Source organism: Ciconia boyciana, chromosome 6, assembly GCF_034638445.1.
Source record: "Ciconia boyciana chromosome 6, ASM3463844v1, whole genome shotgun sequence".
Taxonomy (NCBI): Eukaryota; Metazoa; Chordata; class Aves; order Ciconiiformes; family Ciconiidae; genus Ciconia; species Ciconia boyciana.
Window position 1 is genome coordinate 13619870 of NC_132939.1, and position 22938 is coordinate 13642807.

At 46.2% G+C, this 22938-nt stretch overlaps 2 protein-coding genes and 2 non-coding genes across 9 annotated transcripts in view; all 4 read left to right on the forward strand.

Moving 5' to 3' along the window:
• Window positions 1–10636, forward strand: part of DENND2B (DENN domain containing 2B) — a 191218-nt gene extending 180582 nt beyond the window's left edge. For 5 of the 6 annotated variants that reach the window (XM_072865267.1, XM_072865263.1, XM_072865268.1 and 2 more), the window contains 6 exons: window positions 4479–4656; window positions 5744–5785; window positions 6815–6926; window positions 7937–8176; window positions 9365–9451; window positions 9867–10636. In XM_072865267.1, coding sequence (XP_072721368.1) covers window positions 4479–4656; window positions 5744–5785; window positions 6815–6926; window positions 7937–8176; window positions 9365–9451; window positions 9867–9901 — 694 coding nt within the window. In that variant the 3' untranslated portion in view covers window positions 9902–10636. The remainder of the gene's footprint in view (window positions 1–4478; window positions 4657–5743; window positions 5786–6814; window positions 6927–7936; window positions 8177–9364; window positions 9452–9866) is intronic. The other variant, XR_012043076.1, reaches the window with a different exon arrangement.
• Window positions 10637–17278: 6642 nt separating this feature from the next.
• On the forward strand, window positions 17279–20818 carry RPL27A (ribosomal protein L27a). Its single transcript, XM_072864344.1, has 5 exons — window positions 17279–17371; window positions 17721–17784; window positions 18394–18469; window positions 19311–19485; window positions 20639–20818. Exons 1-5 carry the CDS (start codon window positions 17369–17371, stop codon window positions 20765–20767), a joined length of 447 nt encoding a protein of 148 aa, XP_072720445.1. The 5' UTR covers window positions 17279–17368; the 3' UTR covers window positions 20768–20818.
• On the forward strand, window positions 18846–18977 carry LOC140653786 (small nucleolar RNA SNORA3/SNORA45 family). Its single transcript, XR_012043224.1, has one exon. It is a non-coding gene; the product is annotated as a small nucleolar RNA SNORA3/SNORA45 family (small nucleolar RNA).
• LOC140653787 (small nucleolar RNA SNORA3/SNORA45 family) lies at window positions 19828–19959 on the forward strand. The gene has a single exon (XR_012043225.1). It is a non-coding gene; the product is annotated as a small nucleolar RNA SNORA3/SNORA45 family (small nucleolar RNA).
• Window positions 20819–22938: the final 2120 nt, after the last annotated feature.

The window sequence follows — 22938 nt, forward strand, 5'->3', positions numbered from 1 at the left end:
CTCCCTTGGGTCTGTGAGAAATTGTAGGTGGTAGAGGGGGAAGTGAGAAGGAATATAACTTTTGGCTATTATAGAGAAAATAGAATTATCAAGTGTATCTGTGGAATATTTCCAATGTGAGTAGTATGTGTAACTGAATATGACTTTAACATTTTGTGAGAGTTGGTGACTTGCAGTACGCAACGAGCCACGGGTCGTTGAAACAGACACATCCAGCACTAGCACCTGCATCGGCAGTGCTCCCCGCCAGCAGGGCAATGTCCATTCACTGTTCGACAGCGGACAATGTGTGTTTCTCAGAATATGGTAATTGTGCTGTGATTAGATATTAATATAGCTTAGACTTGGGGTTATTTGTTTGTTGACCAACCCAGAAATTTATAGCAGGCACCCTCCTATCTAAAGGACAGTAAAAGTTCTTTTTAAATCAAAGTCAAGTCACATTAATTTGGTTTTGACATGGGCCTAAACCATGTTCACAGGTAGTCCCCACAGTTCGCCTGAGTCACGGTAATGTATGAAATTCTTGTGCCTCGGCTCTTAGTCTGAGCCTTGCGTCTCCACAGCCAAGTACATTACAAGGAAAAGTTTCTATGTGGTATCATGAGAAAATGATTTGGAAAACAAAATAGCCTAGAGGAAGAGAAATCAAATTTGAGTGAGAAAGAAGCATTGTCAGCTTTTGTCTGTAACATGATAAAAGATCTCTTCTTCAAGAGATATTTTAATGATAATGTAGCCTTTCCATATTTGAAAAGATTTACCGAGTTGTATATTTGTAAATGTAAAAGAAAAATGTCTCTAATTTCCTAGAATTATTGATAGACTTATAGTGAAAATGTCAGAAATTTGTGATTAAGAATGTCTCAATAAGACTATATAAACTCATATTAATACTTTCATGGGGAAAAGGTCAAACACTGAAGTGTTTTTAATCTAGTGAATAAAAGGCACAGGAAGAACCAAAAACCTAGGCAAATTCCAAAAAAATGTTAATAATATGATAACCATGGAAAAAAAACTGGAAGGAGAAGTGGTGGATTGCCTGTATTTTGAAATCAATTGAAACTGGGTGTTTTTGTAGAAATCGTTCACTAATTTTGCTTTAGCGGAGTGCAAATTATTGGGATGAGTACAGGGTAACGGGATGAGTTCAGTGGCGTAGGCTGTGTAGTATGGCTCGATAAGAGCCTTATACATCTGTATTTAAGAAAATTCCCTTATCCCACAAAACTTGCAGACGCAGTCACCTTTTCACAGTTGGTTACTGTTAGTAGACTTACTCCGCACGTACAGTTAAATGTGTGTGCGGGACTGCCTGTAGCTGTAGCTGACAGAGCAGAGAGACACGCTGGGTTTGAGCAGAAGGCTGCCTCTTCCCATCAGCAGCTCCGCAGAGACGGAGCATTGCAGGCCAGCAGAGTAGCCCGCATCTCTGGGGCGGGATAAGAGCTTGGCGTTAGTGCTGCGGGCATGGGGCAGCAGCACTACCTGTGCATCGGAGGCACGGAGGGAGCCACACGCCAGCGCAGCGCTGGGACCTCGGGCACAGCTGGCCCCATGCCATGCGGGGGTGGCTGGAGCCCTGGGATCATCGTAGCGCGTCTCCCACTTGAGCACGACTCCAGCAGCGCTTCCCCTCTGAAGTATGTGATGTTTTATGTTCCTCGTTAGTGCGTGACTCATGCAACAGTTTGGTTTCTTGTGCCCATGTATAAAATTACCTGCATATGGGTAATATTATAAGAAGTGTTTTCCAGTAGGACGACAGCTAGAACGTTATGCAGCATTCCTGTAAAACTGCACAGACGAAATGAAAAAGCCCACTCTCAAAACCGGCTCTCTGTGTTATCAAAACTTCCCTGGACAATGAAAAGTGAAAACATTTTGAAAATCTAATTTCTTTGGCTATTCTGTTGCTTTACTTGGTGTGCTTCACACACCTTAAAGAAAATAAATCATCTGGCCTTACTTCTTATTTCTCATAAACAAGAACAGTGGGACAATGTATGGGTTGCACATCTTGAAAGGAAAAACTGGAGTGGATTTGGTTTCCCAGAGTAGGGCTTTCTTTTTAATTTACCAAACACGCTTCTCATGAATAATACCCTTTTAAAAGTATCTGAACCGTATTTTAGAGATTTAAACTGGGGGTTCCCTTACATCCATCATTTCTGAATTTGACCTTACAGAATATAAAAACCTCACACTGAAGTGAAATATGTGTATCCTTTCTAATTACAAATCTTTCCAGCTACGGAAGAGACACAGGCACTTTGTATAAGCAAGAGTTTGGTAACAGCGTGTGGGACTCCTGCTGCCCTCTGCATGAGCAGTGTCTGGGAGGGAGAGCAGCAGGCGATTCTGGGGATTGAAAGTTCGGAGCGAGTGTTTCATGGGGGTCAGCCTGAGACGTCTCACAGGGAAAGATTTTCTGAGGCTGAATTTTGAAAAACTGTGTGCAGAGCCTTAAAATGCACAGGCCAAGGTGCTGACAAGGGGGATGGTGTGACCCGCGGGACGCTGGCAGAGCAGAGCAGGGTGCTGCTGCAGGACACCCCCGCCATGGCCGCCTGCTGTGTTCAGCTGCTGCCTTGCCCCAGCCAGCTCCCAGGAAGGCTTTGGAAGAGAAACCAGTGTCCTGGGCCGGAGCCTGAAGCCTCCCCTAGCGTGGGAATAGCAGACATGAGAGGATGCAGGGGCTGATTTACGTCACAGCACTGTGTGTAAAACAACAAGTTACAAAAGGGCATTCTATAGAAAGGAAAAAAATACTAAATGAATATCAGAAGAATGTTTGTCTTCCTGCTTTTAGCTTAACATGGCTCTTTTTTTAGTCACTCAGCTAAGATAACTGAATTTGTAGTAGTTAAAAATGCCACAGAGTCGTTAAAGTGAGCTTGAGAAAGTGCTGGGAGTCTGTACCATGCTCCACGGCTCTTCTGAAACACACCACTATGCTTGCTATGGTAGACACTCGAGACCAAAATATGAGTTAATGGCAGCACTGTTGCCTGCTATAAAAAAAAAAAAAATTAGAGAAACGCTTTATTTTACAACAAACCTGTGTCAGACAACATATGTTATAAAAACATGCTATTGATAGATGTTAAAGGAAATGTCAAGTAAAAAACCCCAACAGATTATTCACAGTAGAAGGCAAGCATTTGCACTTCCCCAACCTTTTCTCTCTTTGTCCTCTAATTCTCACTTTTCCCATTCAGCAAACTTCAAAGGTTAATCACTGACAGGACCAAACAGGTGAAACCTTTCTCCTGGCCTTGGAATAACCTGCAACTAAAATTGCTCGCGAGGGTTATTTCAGTGGAGGTCTGATGCCACCTAAAGTCTTCAACAAGTCTTGCAGTAGAAGAAATCAGCATTTCCCCCAGCATTCTCAAGCAGTAACAGCTCTGAAGTTATTACTTATTTATAGTTCTTTGTGGCTACATTAAGCACAGCAGAAGTTTGGACTGTGAGAAAATTAGCTCAGTCATACTAGGCTGGGTAAAAATCCAAATTTCTGTCATCCTCAGCCTGCGAGAAGCAGACATTGTAACTCACTCCAAAATCAAAGCTCTGAAATGGAGAGCCTGTCTTTATTCCCCTGATACTAAAACTAGCTTGGTAACGATGTTCCTTTATTTTTAACATTTGGAAACCACGCGACTGTAAAAGGGAATCAGCTTCAGTAGATGGAAGGACAATGCATGCAAGACATTTTCCACGAATTCTATTAAGCCTTAGTATTTAGGGGATACCGATGTGTACGTTAGAGTATTCTACTGAGCAAGGTTAATGCCTTTATCATTAGATTTGGTCAATAAGGCCATCAAAAGGTATTGCAATAAAAGTATGCTGCTGTCACAAAAATATACAAACTTTGAAAAATGTGTTGCTTTTACTAGATTTCCTTTGAAGCAAGTATTGATTGGTGGGGGTTTTTCACATCTGATTTAGTAGGGTTTTTCTTTAGGATTTTTTTTTCACTTTTATTTTACATTTATTTTTAATTTTCCCTTGTTTGTGCATTAGCGCTCGACATAAGAACATCAGTATTATGCGTTGTTACTACTGACCTGGTTGTAACAGTTAAGAACACAAGTTGCTTTTGGATTTTAAGCATCATTCAAAGTGGCTGCTATTGAGTGCTGTTGGGAACATGAAACCTCGTCTTCTAGATCGAAGTGTCTTCTGACTGCTATAATGAAACAAAGTGATTCTAGCATTTACCTTTAGCTTCAAGTCACCTAGTGGTGGGCACGAGAGGAGCTACCACACCATGCAGTGCAGAATTGGTACAGACTGGAAGGGGACAAGGGCAGTCTGAAGTCAGAAGTGATATGTTAAAAGGCACCCGGGGAAACTGGGGCATCCCCTTGGGTGCTTGCATTTTAACATGCTAAGTTTATCAGCAGGTGGTAGGTATTGTGGATGAAGAACAAGCTCTGCTAACATGGTTGTTCCTCTCTCTCCAGCACCCTCTCGAGCTGCTCGCACGCCGTGGTGGCCCTGCTGTACCCCTTCTCCTGGCAGCACACCTTCATTCCTGTTCTGCCCTCATCCATGATTGACATTGTGTGCTGCCCTACCCCCTTCCTGGTGGGACTGCTCTCCAGCTCTCTGCCCAAACTGAAGGAGCTGCCCGTAGAGGAGGTAGGAGCTGGCACCAGAATTGTTTGCCTGGAGTAAAGCTGGCCTCACCCTGGAGAGGGCCTGCCATTTGCACATAAATCCTCACATATTTAATTTTTAATCTGCCTCTTTGTTTCTCCTCTGCCTAATTCTCATGGGCCACTGCCTCTTGGTAAAACTGCAGTAGTAGGTTTAGTCTTTATTCCTCCCCTCTTCCCATACCTGGCGCCTTGACAGTGAAGTGAATGTTAACCTGGTCAACAAGTAAATACAGTGTAAATATGCTGATTTGTTCTGATTTTGTTGTACCTGGAACAAGAAGAGGAAGACATGAAGTGCTATCTGCTATGACACCTATTAATGCTAATGGAAGTTGTGCATGAAGCCATAGCCACCACAGAAAATAAAACCTTTAAGGCTTTTTTTTTTTACTTATAAGAATTTGTTAATACTATATTGGAAATCAAATGAGAGTTGCACTTCATCAGCTCTTCCAGTAAAACACCACAAAAATACTCAAGGGCATACTCTTCTCTCTTACTCCTATTAGTTTCCTGTCATTTTTCTACGAAATTTTCTTTTCTTGTGCTCACTTTCAAGGCTCTCTGTACCTCTGGCCCATGTAAATCGCTGCTCTGTTTTCCTCCCACTTTCCTAACATTGCTCTCCCACATCTTCCCAGCTCCATCTCTCAGCTTTGCTGCTTCATTATCATTAGTATTTCACACCCTTGCCCTTCAGAAGCCCTGCTGCCTCAAATGACACCCTTTTCTTTAAACTGCTCTGAAATACTTTTCATCTGCACGTTAGCAAAAATGATTAGCAATAACTTGCTTAGGTTTAAGAAAAAAGCCTTTTAGCTTTTTTTACATACTAACCTAGTGTGAGATCTGTTGTATCTAACTATGTTAAATTAGACTTTAAGCTCTAAAGAAAAACTTCGTCTTCTTGCTTTATAAAGCACACAACCTGTTGTTTCACAGTAGGAATTTGATTCATGTTGAGGCTTGGGACCATTCAGATGGTCTTTTGCTATTAAAAGACAGACACAGATGAATTTTTTCTGTCTCTTCAGACATATTTCACTATAGTGTTTTCTTTTCTTTAGGCTTTGATGGTTAACCTGGGATCTGATCGATTCATCAGACAGGTAAAGTACAGCTTGAAATGTTGCCATACAGTCTAGCAAGATGTTTACTCCTATAGTATAATTAGGTTTCTTTGATTAGAGATATTTGGCAGGAATTGTGCAGTGGGAAAGAGATTAGGAAAAAAAAGTGCTCATTTTCTGTTTCACCTGCAAATAAGTATTACTCCTCAGGTATGCAAAAGGGATTGAGGCTGTGACTGTCAGAAGAAATCAAGAACTGTATTCACAGTGCAAAGAAAACATCTAAAGATAATAACATCATGCTAGCAAGAAAACTCACACTGTTGGAGGTGAAAAGGACAAAAATTGCAAAGAAAAGTTTCTGAGTGAGAGAAGAAAGGTGAAGAATAGTTTAATGTGGTAGGAAAAGCAGGAGCCTTGTAAACAGGGAGATTAAGGATCACCACCTCCTGATAGTAATGTGGCACTAAATAATTTCAAAAATTACAATCTGCAGGTTAGATGAGTAAACTTTCTTGTACGATTCCTTGGAAGATATGGCTGGTGAATAGTGGTTGCAGAGCTAAGATTCTTGTGTCTACTCGCTTTTGCTGAACAAGCATTAAATAAGACGAAGTTACAGAGGGAACACCCAGACAACAGGGGGAAAACCCAGAAAACAAGATATACTAGAATATAAGTAAAAACAACTGTCAAGAACCAAAGAAGGTGCCTTAAACCAAATAGAGCAGCTGTGTGTACATGTAGCTAGGCTTTGCATGATGTGTATTTAGTTAAAAACAACTACTTGGACTCTTTGTCATGTGAAGAGCCGATTCCAAGTTTGTACATGTTTACCTTGCTTTTTGGATTATAATTCCTGACTTTAATCTCATTAAGAGTGACAAGAAATTTTCTTTAGAAATATATGATAGTTGCACATAGATTTTCATTATTTTGTTTATGTAGGCATGACAGTAGCAGATACAAAATGCTTTTCTTCTAAATTTTAAACCTTGCAAAAATATTTGCTGTAGTTGCTGCATAGATTAATGTGATCTAAAGGTGTTTTTTTTTTTCCTCTGTCAGATGGATGATGAAGACACACTATTACCCAGAAAATTGCAAGCTGCTCTGGAGCAGGCTCTGGAGAGAAAGAATGAACTGATAAATCAGGATTCAGATAGTGATTCAGATGATGGTAAGTTCATTTGGAAACAGGGACTTGTATAAACCAGCATGTAGGTAGTATTGTGACTTTCCATCCAGGAGAAAGAAAGATGGGACTTTAGTACTCAAAATACCTTTTGCAACACCAAAGATAGTCTCTGAACACACAGGGAATGGGACTGATAGCATCAACCCACAGTAATACATTGTCAGCAATCTATTTAATTTCTTTGTAAATGCCATGCACTCCCATGAGTACCTCTAAACCTTTACTCAAGCAGAGGTTTGCAGTTAACTTGGCCCTAATTCAATCTAGATAACTATACATGCTTAGGGGTGTGTCTGAGTTTAGAGTTCTCTTGGTGCTCGGTATATTCAGAGGAGAGAAGCAGGTACCTCCAGAAAATAGTTTCAAGTGCAAGAGGGGCTGACTTGCCTCTGAAGGTTCATACTTCTCTCCACCAATTATAAAAACAGCCCATGGTGAATTTAAATGCCTGTGGTTAAAAGGTATGAAACAGGCCCCTATTCAGTTTTTGAAATTTATTTCTACTCATCTGTGTTACATATGTAAAACTATTTTAACATCTCAGAAATTATGAAAACCCAAATTCTATAACATACCCTTTTTGATCAGTTCTTGGTAAAGACTTATTATCCCCAGAGCAAACATTTTAATTCTGAGTCATTCAGAAGCTTCTCAAGAAAACTTATTCAAGAGTTAAAATATGAGGTATAATTTTGGTGAAGCACCCACAAAATTTTTAATTTTCTGAGCCGTTTCCTGAGGTTTTGTATTTCTCATTGACTCTTGGTTATGAAACACCAATTATGTAGACCGCCACTCTTGATTATAAAGCTGTTACCGTTTTCCCTATGCGACGTATATCCAGGGCCGCCAGGAGCCAGTACAACTCCTTTCAGTTGTTAGCACGGCATCAGTAAACTGCTAGATGACAGTACCTGGCCCCGTGTGGATGACCATGCCGAGAGCTCTGGTAGCAGCTGATTTTGGTGTCTTATTGCCACCTTGTTTTGCAGAATGTAACACCCTGAATGGATTAGTGTCTGAAGTTTTTATCCGATTCTTTGTGGAGACAGTTGGCCATTATTCCCTGTTCCTAACCCAGAATGAAAAAGGAGAGCGTGCCTTCCAAAGGGAGGCTTTCCGTAAATCTGTGGCCTCCAAAAGTATCCGCCGCTTCTTGGAAGTTTTCATGGAATCCCAAATGTTTGCTGGCTTCATCCAGGACAGAGAGCTGAGAAAATGCAGGGCAAAAGGTAAGGGTGGTTTTATTTCCTGCAATGCGGGTTGCTTGTGTTTCGCACAGGTCCTGTGGTTAGCGTCCCTGCGTAGACGCCCCTGTCAGAGCTCAGCAAATTCTGTATAGCTGTCAAATCTCCCGAAACACACTGTCTGCTTCTTGTGGGCCTAGATCATAGCCACGGTGGTGATAATACAAAGGCTTTAACCAGAATAGTCACATCTGAGTGCCTTAAATCACTCAAAACCGGGAACGAGCCTGTGAAGGCCGCTGCCCATCCCTGATGGGAAACCGCCCCAGAGGCTGCCTGCCAGTGCTCGCAGGGGAAACACGTGGAAGCATTCGTAAGATAAAGCCCAGCTAAGCAGCCGGTTAATTTAAATCGAGGTTGCTGGGCGCAGCGCTCCAAGCCGCCCCCCTTGCAGGCCGCAGCTGCCGCCCGTGCCCGCGGGTGCTGGCGCGCTCCCGCGGCAGAGCAGGGCAGGGCGGGGCGGCCGCGCACCGTACTGCACCGCACCGCCGCCTGCGGGAGCTGCGCGGGCACCGGCGGGAGTCGGGCCCGGGCCGGGCTGGGCTGGGCTCACAGGCCCCGGTGCCCGGGAGGTGCCCGGTGCCGCGGGACGGTAAGCGGTGTTTGCGGCCGTGACGGCGTCTGGCGGGGGCGGGGAGGCGCAGCGTGCCCAGCGCACCGGCCCGGGGCGCCCCGGCCTTGCTGGGGCGGCGGGCCCGCTTCCCGGGCTGCAGCGGCGGAGCAGAGCCGCGCACTTGGGCCGGCTGCCGGTGGTCCCGCTGGGCTGCGGTGCGCACGGCGGCCCGGTGCCGGCACGTCCCGGAGCGGAGGCGAGGCGGCGGAGAGCGCGGCTGATGGGAGGGCGGGCGGAGCGGGCAGCTGGCCCGGGCGAGGGCCGCCCTGCCCGCAGGGGTGCTGCGGGGCCGGCGGGGAGCGCGGGCCGCCCTCACCCCCTCGCTTTTCCGCCTCCGAATCAGGTACCCTTCACGTAAGGCCTGGGGCTCCCGATACCTGTCCCGATGCCGCGTGAAACTGAATAGCCCCGTGCCGGCAGTGACATTTTGCAGTCTTACAGAGGCAAAGGACTGTAAAAGGGAAAAGTTGGGAGTGCGCACAGGGGCCGGGGGAAACGGATTCAGCCTGGCACGGCTCACCCCAGCTCCGTTTTCTCCCGTCTTCTCCCGTCTTCCACAGGTCTCTTCGAGCAGAGGGTTGAACAGTATTTGGAGGAGCTTCCAGACACGGAACAAAGTGGAGTAAACAAGTTTCTGCGAGGCCTTGGTGAGAAAAATCTTCAGAAGTGTTTCTGAAATGAATTTTCATGTCTCTTTTTTTTATTATTTAAAAAAGCCTTGCCTGAGGTAAAATCAGATAGTCAAGCAGTTTCAGTGTGACAGGAAATATGAAAAGGAAAACAATGAAAGCATACATAAAGCTGACAAAACCAGATTTAATTATGATCCTTGTTAACACTTTCATTTTCACTTGGGGGCGGGGGAACCAAACCATAATCAGGGAGGAGAAAAGGCAGGCAGCTGACCACTCCAGATTCTGTTAGTTGGCTGTCCCTGCTGGTATTAAGTAGAAGAGTTACTCTACAGCAATTATATTACAAATTAGACCCATTTGCTAAGTAACTTTAGATTGCCCTTGGCTTCTCAGTATATGCTAGAGACTGATGGTGTGCTTTCTTTAGGAAACAAAATGAAGTTCCTGCACAAGAAGAACTAACTCCTTTCTGCTGAAATACCAACCCAAAGACTATTTATGACACTGCGCGTGAGACACCGGCAGCATTTCAGAGATTGATGCGGGAGGAGAGCGGAGCAAGCTGACTGCAGCTTTAAGTGATGACCGATGCTGTTAGACAGTGTGCCAGATGATGGCTCCTTTATGTATTTGGATAGAATTTGTACATAATGTGCTGTAAGCTTTTGTAACTGATTTTGTAATGAGCAAGGAAAACTGTGGTAAATATTTGTATATTCCTGAGAATAACAGGTGCTTTTTTTTTTCCTTTAGTATGAATTGAGTTATGCTTGGTGCAAAAATGAATAGCTGGTTATGTGCAGCTGACTGTCTCAGCAGAACCACTGACTTCACGGGATGTTTGTGAGAGCTACACTGATGCCTGAATACTGCGGGGATGAATGAACTCGGGTACGTGGGAGAGGTTGTACGCACGGGAGCCGCTTTCATGTGGCAGAGTTGGGATTTTTTTTCCTTCTAATTAATCTTAAAAGAAAGAAATAACAAAGTAACGTGATAATAAGGTACTTGGTTCACAATACAAAACTTTCACTTGGTTTGAACTCTGGTCAGTAAACTACTTGTAATCCATTCTACACTAAGACTGCTAAACCTGAGGAGATCTCAGTTCTTTGACATGCAAGCTGCAACGAGTAGGTACAGTACGTCCTTTCCTAATGTATGTATGTATGGTTTCTAATAAACTCTGTAAATACACCTGTTTGTTTACATTCATTGCAAACCTCTGCAGTTTCTGATGTTGAGTAGGTACAAAACCAGTAACTTTCCTGTGATTTTTTTAATGAATTTGTAATTAAAATATAAAATGGTTATTACGAACCTGTCTTTTAGTAGGTTTGCTATTTCATGACATGTAGTTTGATTTTTTTTTTGTCAATGTTTTTCACTAGGGCTGAGACAAGGCATTTTATATCCCTGTTCTGTTAATTGTATCCTAACAGAGGCATCTCGTAAAAAAATTTTTTTTTCTTTGCATGGGGTAGCAGCAAATTACTTTTTGTCATTGTATCATAGATACTGCTCCTGAATTGTGGTATTTTCGGGTTGGTTTTGTGCTACCTTGGTTAGATGACCAGAGTAGAATACGAGCAGCTTGCAGCCAACAGCCTTTGCCTAAATTTCTGATGAGCTGATCACCTACATTTCATGAGAATCTGCTTTTCTCTTGCATTAATTGTGGTCTGCTTAGGTGGTGTTTCCATTTCAGTGAAGGCTCTTCAGCAGGACAGGAATGGTTAGCTTCCCATGGCCTTCTGCACAGCTGTGAGCGTTGCCCAAGTACCACATCCATCTTTGATCTGGTAACAGAACTCCTGTTGAGATTCTGTAAGTTTTCCCTTAGTCTGAAGAAGAAAATATAAAATACTTGAATATATTTGCAAGTCTGACAGCTAATGAAAAATTAGCTAAAGCTTCTTGCCTTTAAAAAAACCCAAAACACAAACACCGTGTTTTTCTCCATTTGCAGTGTGATTTCTTTAGTTAGATGGGCTTTGAGGCTTGCGCAATTCCTAACCTGACAGTGGTTCTGGTTTGCTATCAGCCTCATAGAACAAAATCGAGGGATTATTCACTAAAAAGGTGAAGTTGTTTCCTTTTTGTCTTACCTCCCTCACACTTGTGTATATACAAAAGCTTCTTAAGTGTACATGAAATGTCTAAAATATCAAGTGCTTTTGATTCAATGGAAATATATTTCTTAAGAAATATATCTCTTAAGAAAATGACGGATAAACTGTCATCATCCGCTGAAGGAAGTGCTGCAGAGAAGAGTTGCTACAAAAGCAAGAAAAAGCCATGGAATGCTGACGTACAAGGATGCAGCGCTGTAAAGCCCATCTCCCACGCCAAAGCTGTTTTCCTCCATCTGCACTTTAAAAACCTAAGTAGAAAGATTTTAAACATATTACACATCAACATGTCATTCCAGTTCTTGCAATGTGAATCAGAGGAGAGTACCAGACAAGGGGAGATCATGTTTCAGAAAATTTGTAGGTGCCTTCTTGATGCTCAAACTGTGGCTATATAAAAGAATCACAGAATCATATAGGTTGGAAAAGACCTTTAAGATCATCGAGTCCAACTGCAAACCTACGCTACCAAGACCACCACTACACCATGTCCCTAAGCACCTCATCCAAATGTCTTTTAAATACCTCCAGGGATGGCGACTCAACCACTTCCCTGGGCAGCCTGTTCCAATGCTTGAAAACCCTTCTGGTGAAGTAAAATTTCCTAATTTCCAGTCTAAACCTCCCCTGGTGCAACTTGAGGCCATTTCCTCTTGTCCTATCACTTGTTATTTGGGAGAAGAGACCGACCCCCACCTCTCTACAACCTCCTTTCAGGCAGTTGTAGAGAGCAATAAGGTCTCCCCTCAGCCTCCTTTTCTCCAGGCAAAACAACCCCAGTTCCCTCAGCTGCTCCTCATAAGTCTTGTTCTCCAGACCCTTCACCAGCTTCGTTGCCCTTCTCTGGACACGCTCCAGCACCTCAATGTCTCTCTTGTAGTGAGGGGCCCAAAACTGAACACAGTATTTGAGGTGCGGCCTCACCAGTGCTGAGTACAGGGGCACGATCACTTCCCTAGTCCTGCTGGCCACGCTATTTCTGATACAAGCCAGGATGCCATTGGCTTTCTTGTCCACCTGGGCACACTGCTGGCTCATATTCAGGTGGCTGTCAACCAACACCCCCAGGTCCTTTTCTGTCAGGCAGCTTTCCAGCCACTCTTCCCCAAGCCTGTAGCGTTGCATGGGGTTGCTGTGGCCCAAGTGCAGGACCTTGCACTTGGCCTTGTTGAACCCCATACAATTGACCTTGGTCCATCGATCCAGCCTGTCCAGGTCCCTCTGCAGAGCCTTCCTCCCCTCCAGCAGATCAACACTCCCGCACAACTTGGTGTCATCTCCAAACTTACTGAGGGTGCACTCGATCCCCTCGTCCAGATCATTGATAAAGATATTAAACAGAACTGGCCCCAGCACAGAGCCCTGGGGAACACCACTTGTGACTGGCCACCAACTGGATTTAACTCCATTCACCACCAATCTTTGGGCCCGGCCATCCAGCCAGTTCTTTACCCAGTGAAGAGTATACACGTCCAAGCCATGAACAGCCAGTTTCTCCAGGAGAATGCTGTGGGAAACCATGTCAAAGGCTTTACTGAAGTCTAGATAGACAACATCCACAGCCTTCCCCTCATCCACTAGGTGGGTCACCTTGTCGTAGAAGGAGATCAGGTTGGTCAAGCAGGACCTGCCTTTCCTGAACCCATGCTGGCTGGGCTTGATCCCTTGGTTATCCTCTACATGCCGTGTGATGGCACTCAGGATGATCTGCTCCATCAGCTTCCCCGGTATCGAGGTCAGGCTGACAGGCCTGTAGTTCCCCAGATCCTCCTTCTAGCCCTTCTTGAAGATGGGCGTCACATTTGCTAACCTTCAGTCAACTGGGACCTCCCCAGTTAGCCAGGACTGCTGGTAAATGATGGAAAGGGGCTCAGTGAGCACTTCTGCCAGCTCCCTCAGTGCCCTTGGGTGGATCCCATCCAGCCCCATAGACTTGTGAGTTTCTAAGTGGTGCAGCAGGGCACTAACCATTTCCCCCTGGATTATGGGGGCTCCATTCTGGTCCCTGTCCCTATCTTCTGACTCAGGGGGCTGGGTACCCAGAGAACAATTGGCTCTACAGTTAAAGACTGAGGCAAAGAAGGCATTAAGTACCTCAGCCTTTTCCTCATCCTTGGCCACTGTGTTCCCTCCCCCATCTACTAGGGGCTGGAGATTCTCCTTAGCTCTCCTTTTGCTGCTAATGTATTTGAAGAAGTATTTTTTGTTGTCTTTTACAGCAGCAGCCAGATTGAGCTCTAGTTCAGCTTTTGCCCTTCTAATTTTCTCCCTGCACAGCCTCGCTACACCTTTGTAGTCCTCCTGGGTTGCCTGCCCCTTCTTCCAGAGGTCGTAGACTCCCCTCTTTTTCCTGAGTTCGAGCCAGAGCTCTCTATTCAGCCAGGCCGGTCTTCCCCACCGGCTCATCTTTTGGCACCTGGGAACAGCCTGCTCTTGTGCCTTTAGGACTTCCTCCTTAAAGAACGTCCAGCCTTCCTGGACTCCTTTGCCCTTTAGGGCTGCCTCCCAGGGGACTCTGTCGACCAGTCTCCTAAACAGGCCAAAGTCTGCCCTCCGGAAGTCTAAGGTGGCAGTTTTGCTGACCCCCCTCGCCGCTTCTCCACATATCAAAAACTCTATCATTTCGTGATCACTCTGCCCAAGACGGCCTCCAACCATCACATCGCTCACAAGTCCTTCTCTGTTCATGAACAAGAGGTCCAGCGGGGCACCTTCCCTAGTTGGCTCACTCACCAGCTGTGTCAGGAAGTTATCTGCCACACACTCCAGGAACCTCCTAGACTGTTTCCTCTCTGCTGTATTGTCTTTCCAGCAGACATCTGGAAGGTTGAAGTCCCCCATGAGAACAAGGGCTAGTGATCGTAATGCTTCTCCCAGCTGCTTATAGAATAGTTCGTCAGTCTCCTCATCCTGGTTGGGTGGTCTGTAACAGACTCCCACCACAATATCTGCCTTGTTGGCCTTCCCCCTGATTCTTACACATAGACACTCCACCCTATCATCACCATCATCAAGCTCTAAACTATCCAGACACTCCCTAATGTATAGGGCTACCCCACCGCCTCTCCTGCCTCGCCTATCCTTCCTGAAGAGTTTATAGCCATCCATCGCCGCACTCCAGTTGTGCGAGTCATCCCACCACGTTTCCGTGATGGCAACCATATCATAGTTTTCCTGGTGTACAATGGCTTCCAGCTCCTCCTGCTTGTTGCCCATGCTGCGTGCATTGGTGTAGAGGCACTTCAGCTGGGCTGTCGACCGTGTTTCCTTCATACAGGAGCACCCCCCGTGTGCTTTGAGATATTTCACTGGCATTTCCCTCTTGGCTCCTATTGCCTCAGTATCCCCGAGCTCAACTCTGTTCAACTTCAGCTGTGCCCCAGTGTACCCTGCACATCTCAGAGACATAGGCCGAGTGCCCTCGCTGCCACCCGCTCCCTCTAACCATGGCACGTCGTCCCTCAGCTTCTCACAGGCAAGCCTGATATTACTCCCCTCCCCCTTCGAGTCTAGTTTAAAGCTCTGTCGATGAGCCCTGCAAGCTCCTGAGCAAAGATTCTCTCTCCCCTTTGAGAAAGACAAATCGCATCAGACGCCAGCAAACCTGGTGCTGTGCAGGCCATCCCGTTATCAAAAAAACCAAAACCATGGCGATGACATCAGCCACGGAGCCATGAGTTGATAGATTGGGTGCCTCTGTTCCTTCTAGTGTCACTGCCCACAACTGGAAGGAGAGAGGAGAAAATAACCTGTGGTCCGGAGTCCCTTACTAGCCGTCCCAAGGCCCTGAAGTCTCTTTTGATTGCCCTAGGACTTCGTGTTGCAGCTTCATCGCCCCCCACATGGAAGAGCAGTAGGGGGTAATAGTCCGAGGGCCGTACCAGGCTAGGGAGTATCCTCGTGACATCCTTCACCCGGCCCCAGGGAGGCAGCAGACTTCCCTAAGAGGAGGGTCTGTCCGGCATATCGGACCCTTGGTTCCTCTCAGAAAGGAGTCACCCACAACTATAACCCGTCTTCTCTTCCTTGTGGAGGTGGTGTTAATACAAGAGGTACGCTTTTCTGACCTAGGCGACACCTCTGGTGTAGATGGACTGTCATCCCCATCCTCCATTGACTGGCCTTCCACCTCCAGGGCCTCATACCTGTTGTACAGAGGCACCTGGGGAGGCGAGGTGGGCAGGGAGGGCATTCGCCTGCTACCACAAGCATGGACTTGCCTCCATTCACTCTCCTCCTTTGAGCTGCTGCCTTCAGCCCGGTGTGGGGGGATACAGGATCCCCTCGATCGTGGGTTCTTGCTGGTGGCTGCTGCTGCTCCTGTTCCTGTCTCCGGGGGGCAGAGCATGGCACCACCAGTCGATCTCCTTCTCAGCCTCCCTGATGCTCTTTAACCTTTCTACCTCCTCCCGTAGCTCTGCCACCATGCAGAGCAAATCATCCGCCTGATCGCACCTCACACAGCTGTCCACACGGCTGCCATGCGTGAACAGCGAGAGGCCCAGGCACTCCCTGCAGCCCGAGCCCTGGGTGGCCGCGTGTTTTCGTGGGAGCTCCGTCTGGGCAGCCACATCCACTCTGGCGAGCACAGGGGGCATCGCTTTCTGACGAGTGAAGACCGTAGCCGAGTTTCTTCTGGAAGGATGGGGACTACCGAATGAACGCACTTTTCACAGCTCCTCTTGAGCTGCTAGGGTGCCTTCGCCTTCCCCACGCGTTATCCTAGCGTTACCCAGCGGTCTGTGTCTGAAAGGATCAGATGAATGAAAAACAGCAAGTGTACTATTTTGCCTTCTCTATTAGTTGTTAAGACTAATGGTGTTCCTGAGCATGGAACATTACTAGCGTGCTATTTAACTGAGAAGGAAATCCTGAAGGAAAACACATCCAGTGCCGAGACCCATGTTTTAAATTGGTAAAGATTTATTTAAAGTCTCATGGTATAAAATACATAAAAAACAAGCTTGAGAAACAGTAATCCTCTCCAGGAATTGTTACGCTAGCGTGGCAGATGATAGTTGTGTTTAAGTACACAGTTATTTCTTTTCCCCTTGTTATCGATGTTTAATAAAGTGACCAAGCTTGCAAATTTTCCCAAATTCTGCTCAAAACCCTGCTTTCTCTACAGATCATAGAGGGAAGAGGAAGCAAGTTGTGCCTGTAATTAAGATGGAGCAGTTCTTAACGCCGTCTGCCTGCTAAATTCAACCCGCCGGTGAGGGCAGCGCGCCCCAGCGGCAGGCGCGGGGGCCCGGCAGGGAGCTGCGGCAGGGAGCTGGTGCGGTGGCAGCAGCCCGGGGACACACGGGACCGGTGCGTCCCCTCTGGAAGCCGCGGGTGACCGGCGAGCCGTGCCGGCGATACGGCGTGAGCGATCACAGGGCACGGCACGGCGGGGCGCCGCGCTTCCAGACTGCTCCCGCTTCAGAAACCGCCTGGAAGGCCGCCGAAACGCAAGTCGGCTCGTCCTGACTGGCTGCCGGCGCCTGTCTCGCCACGGCGACTCTGCCGCCTTTAAAGTCGCGCTGTTTCCCGCTCACCACCACCACCACCCCCCCCCATCCCATCCCATCCCATCCCTTCCCTTCCCGGCCCGGCCCGGCCCGGCCCGGCCCCTCGGCGCCGGTGGGTAACGGGCGCCCCCGCCGCGCGCCGGATGTCGCGAGCCTGAGCCCCCGCTGCGGGCGCCTCAGCGAAGCCTCGCGAGAGCTCAGCCCCGCTTCCGCCCCCGCCCCCGCGCCTTTCCCCGCTCTCGCGAGCGCCGCGCTCTTTCTCTCCCCTCGCGCACGCCGACAAGATGGTGGGTGCCGCCGCCGGGGCTGCGCTGGGCCGGGCCGGGCCGGGCCGGGCAGGGGGGGCCCGCGGCCGCCGCCCCTCGCTCCCGCGGCGGGACGTGGCTGGGGAGTAGCAGGGGGTGCTGGGGAGGCGCTTCGCCGAGCCCGCGGCCTGCTCAGGGCGCGGCGGGGGAGAGCGGTGCGGTGAGGCCGCTCGGGCCTTCCCTCGTCGGGCCCGGGCGGCCGTGGCGCCTGGCTGCACGGCCACCGAGGGGACTGCGGCCTCGGAGCGGCGCCGGCCGCGGGGGAGGGCGGGTGGTAGTCCTGCCTCTTGCCGCCCGCTTTGCTCACAGCTGCTCTCCCGCTTTCCCGCAGCCTTCCAGACTAAGGAAGACCCGGAAGCTGAGAGGACACGTTAGCCACGGCCACGGCCGCGTTGGTGAGTGGAGCGGCGGCCGCTGGTGGGCTGAGGCCCTTCAGTGCGCGCGTGCCCGGCCGTACCTCTCCACCAGGCAGGGGATGCTGCTGTTCTTCACGGGTTGCAGAAAAATGCGACTGTGGGTGCAGGGTCCCGTGCACACTGTGGGTAGCAGTGAGCGGTACTGAAGGCTACAGCGTGTGTGGGTGATGCTCGCGCCGTGGGGGCAGATGCCACGGCTGACCCGAAGTCTTGCACGTTTTTTCAGACTTCGCTGGATTTGTAACTTAACTTCAGTAGTGGTCAGGTGATAGGTACTGGCTGTGCGACATCATAAGCTTACGGGGCAGTACTGTGTGTCTTCTAACTCCTTGGCCGTTCCTACCTTTTCCTGTCAGCCGACTTGTGCTGGTGTCTTGTACTCCTGTAAGCTAACCAGAGGCATGCTATGGTTATTTTTTTTTCTCCTGTAGGATTAGTTTTTAGTTTGCTTATCTCGCTGAATTGAGATCAACTCAGAAGAGGGGATAGAATAAGAATAAGTAGTTTAAATTGACATTGAATGTACCTCTAAGCTCAAATATTATGTGTAATATTCTCAGCATAACAAACTTAATTTTTTCTTTTTAGGCAAACACAGGAAACATCCTGGAGGGCGTGGTAATGCTGGTGGTATGCACCATCACAGGATTAACTTTGATAAATAGTAAGCTAACATTTTAAACATATACTAGCAAAATGTATGCTCCTGAAGTAGAAACAACTAACTTTTATGGGTGAATAAACAAGTTTCCCTGCAATCCTATGTGTTTTTTCCTCTAACATGAAGTGTAGCATTATAGCTACAGTCAACTCATGTCCACATTTACCCTAAAATCAAAGGCCTTTTCACTTAAACCAGGCGTCTTTAAGAGTTCAGTGCAGCATTCGGTAAACTTGACCAAACTTGCCTGTTGCAATGTGGTCCCTGCTTAACGATGCACACACAAAATGTTAAGTAAATTCAAAATGTTATGTTAAATGCAAACTGCATCCTACTTAGCTGCGTACTGTAAAGGTAAGGGATGTTGTCTTTACTTATTGCCGAGACTAGAGTCACATCTGGACACTGCCTGTTGTCCTGGTGTGCTAGAGTACTCGGACAGTAACCACTAATCTATATTCACTGGCTGTGACCATTCTTGACTCAGTCAGTCACCAGGTTAGTGACAGGAGCGCTGAAACTCCTCAGGCAGTGCAGCCCTCCCTGGATTCACAGAGTTGGGGTTGCCCTGGAAACACAGGGCTGGACCAGACTCACCAATAAGGGGGATTGAGTTGTGAGTTCAAGGGAGAGCAAACACTTCAAGGGAAAATAATTTTGCCTTGGTTTGGATACTAATGATTATTACCCTTACATACTACACGTATTAATATGAATAAAAGTATAATGTGACATTTTGATTACTTTCGTCAAGTAAGTTGCTTGTTTCAGTGTTAATTTGTAGTCCTACCTGTTCAGGATGAATTAAAAATGTGATCTAATGAGGCATGTGTTTCTTTCACAGTCACCCTGGTTACTTTGGAAAAGTAGGCATGAGACACTATCACTTGAAGAGAAACCAAAAGTTCTGTCCTACTGTCAATTTGGATAAACTATGGACGCTTGTCAGTGAACAGACAAGGCTCAATTACGCAAAAAATGAGGCTGGACTGGCCCCAGTCATTGATGTTGTGCGCTCAGTAAGTTTCTGCTCATGTTCAAACCTGCAATTCCTGGTCACTTCATGTGTAACTTAGCTTTGCGTATCCAAATAGGAAAATGGTGAACTGTAAATAAGCTACAGTGCTTGAATACTTGTGAACTTCTCAGGACAAATATCTTGGCATATAAGTAGTTACACAGGTACTTACGCTGTTACATTTTTTCCTATAAGAACTTTTTCTCCTCTTGCATGTGATTGTGGAGAGGGAATTCCCTTATTTTGGAAGGTGGTGAAAGATTACTTGTTTTAAAATGTTACTGAAAGCATGTATAAAAACCTGGCAGAACTAGTCTCATTTATATGAAGTCACTTCTGTAGTATCGAGACTAGAGTCACATCTTAACATGTTTGGTTGTCTTGGTGTGCTATAGTTCTCGGACATAAATGTCTGATCCCTATTCACTGGCTGCGATGTCTCATATCTCAGCCAGCCACCGAATCAGTGACACTAACTAGTCTGCCAAGTGGGTATGTTCTGTGTCCCAGATTGATACCTGTGTTGGCCAGTTAACGCCACTTCTTCTAACAAGCAATGACTTCAACGGCTGCAGTACTAATGGATGTTGTGCCATGATTGTCCTCTTAATGTAAAGGACAGGAAGGAGATGAGAGGATTCCAGTGGTAGAGAACAGCTATTACTGCAAAAGCTTGTAAAAGCTTCAGTTGTACGTTTAAGATGTGCAGCAGAGTCCTCTGCTGTGTTCAGACGTACCAGGATGTCCTACAGGTAAAGAGCACTGATGAGAAGTCATTGGGTGGTAGATAGTCTTGGAAGTGCAGCCAACTGCTCTCTCCTTCGGAAAAGTGGGGAAGGGTTGGTGACTTCTTTACCAGATTTCACAGTGTTTTCTGTATATGGAATATGGGGGAAAAAAAATCCAGCTTCTAAATTACAGGAAAAGTTCAGTTTACAGTTTCCACTTTTCCTTTGAGCAAATGCAGCTCCACTAGGTCATGCAGGGTATTTTTCTTTCATTTGTACCAATTTTATATTGGAGACAGACCCTAAATGATGCCATGGTGGTCATGGTTTCAGTTTTAATTGGTGCATGCTAAAAGTCAGGTCTGAATGTAGGAGCCTGCAAGCTGATTACAAACACTTAATGTTTTTTTTTTTTACTCTTTCTAGGGCTACTACAAAGTCCTGGGCAAGGGGAAGCTGCCCAAGCAGCCTGTAATTGTGAAAGCAAAGTTCTTCAGTAGAAGAGCAGAGGAGAAGATCAAAGAAGTTGGTGGTGCCTGTGTGCTTGTGGCATAAAAGCCTTTGTTTTATTCAAATTTTTTGAATAAAGACAATGTGTAAAATGTGCTGATTTACAGAAGTTCCTGATTATTTTTTTTCTTTCCCCCTGACTTGCCCAGACACTGTTCACACTTAAGTCCTGTCTGCTTAGTTACTTCTGGCAGTTTTTGATTAGTGGTTTGACTGCTTCTCAGTATCTTTTGAAATTGCCTGGCTATGGTGTCTAGCATTTGGCATGTACAAATACCTCATCGTTTTGTCTTTACGGGGTAGCAAAATAGATAGGTTCTTCCTGTATTTGTGCAACTCTTTCAATTGGTGATCCTTTTTACAGCTGTCTGTGAAAAGGTGACTTTACGTTCTATTCATGGGGATTTTTGTACCCTAAAATGACATCTAGGTGAAATCTGTGGGGATACTGCCTTGGCCTTGGGAATGAAACAGCAGGAGTGTGGACAAAGAAATGCAATGGAACCATGCAAAGTGGGTAGTAGCATACCAAAAATTGCTGTGTGAACGAGACTTGGTGTGGGAAATTGCTGTCAATAAGCTTTGTGATCAATAGGCTTTTTGGAATAGTGAACCAATTCTAGTCCCATTTCCACTAAGGTGGGGTACAGGAGGGAATGAAGGGGAAATCCCTGGGAATAGTGTGGGACAGTAGGGAAGAGCTGAAATAGGTGGGAAGAAACAATTCAAGGTTTCTCCATCATTACTCCCAGACTTGCGTCATGAGAAGCACTTCAAGTGGGTTTCTGCGGACACGGTGAAGGTCTGCCTAGTACGCAGCTTTCTTGCTTTTGAGCGAGAAAATACTGGCTTTTGAGCAGAATGGTGCTGTGTGGCATGCCTCTGCAGCTAACAGCAGCTGTGCCTCCAACAGAAAAAGCAATTAACGTTTCTTTTCTCTGTCAGCATTATGCATAGAAATAAGATGTATTTTGAATTTAGTTCAACAATGTGGTTAAATTCTTTGCTTTTTCCTGGTATTGTTAATGAAAGGTCTTTCTAAATAATGACTCTTGCATTTGTCCCTCCAGTGCTTCGACTGCTGCTAAATGGGTGACAGCTGTCTGGCTTCTGATTGCAGTCAACATACAAAACGCAGACCATTTTAATCCATGTGCTTTTTAGAAACTACTGGTGTAGTAGTTTCTAAACTGTAGTGTACCAGTACTGGTGTACTGGGTACCAACTGAGGTGTTTGCATCCTGCATTCATCAGAACATGAGGCTCGTAGTCATCTGTAGAGTAAGTTGCCTCGTCGTTGATAGTATAACACTATGCTTTTGCAATCTCTTAGCTAGACCACAGCTTGTGAACACATCGGATTTCTTTGAGGCTGACTTCTTCCACCGCAGGATGGAATTGCTTCTGCGCGTATTGAATTTCACTAATTCATAGCAATTGTAGCAGCAGCACGGTGTCCTTCTGGTAATCATGGCAGACTAGCTGGACGGATTGCCTTAGGCTAACAGCTTATGAAGCTTCTTGTCAGTGTTACTGGACTGACAGATGATAATTCCAAGTTGGTGTGCTTTTAAGGGTTAGTAACAGCAGTAATGTACTGAAACTGTTGCTTAGTGACTGAACTAATACAGTAACTGTTCATTAACTTTTGCAGTCGATACCCTCCTCAAGTAGGGTACGCAATTCCTGAGGTTACCATGTGTGGGACAGAAACGGTGCCAGCTAGCTTAAATCTTCCTTACAGCTAATATAAAGCAATGGCACAGCTCTAGAACTGCACTATGTGAATTTCTGATGTATTTGACTTAAAATGACTACATAAAATACTACTTGCTTAGTAGTACTATCAAAACAGGACTTCAGTTGCCAATGCAAGGCTTGACCCTGCATGCCAAAGCAGAATCTTTATCTAATGGTAAAAAGTCAATTACTTAAAGCTAGTGAACTAGCTCTTAAGTGTCAGACCAAAAGCATATAGACAGTCACCTTTTTTTTTTTATGCTCACTGCTAGAAGTCTTGAATTACTGCTAATAGTTGCAAATTGCCTTCTAGTACATGTGATACGATCTGTGATATGATCCTAGTTAATGAACTAACCTAGTGTTTGGCCATAATTAAATTTAGAGGGCTTTTAGGGTAAAGGTGACATGCATTGCTTTGATGAAATAGTTCCTCTTAGCCAGTGGTATGGCTAGTTGTGAAGAACTGTAACGTA

Excerpts from the sequence above, each read along its gene's own strand:
- RPL27A (XM_072864344.1), top strand. Across the intron at positions 17,785-18,393 it reads CCACGGCCACGGCCGCGTTG|GCAAACACAGGAAACATCCT; the intron begins GTGAGTGGAGCG and ends TTTTCTTTTTAG. Across the intron at positions 18,470-19,310 it reads AGGATTAACTTTGATAAATA|TCACCCTGGTTACTTTGGAA; the intron begins GTAAGCTAACAT and ends TTTCTTTCACAG.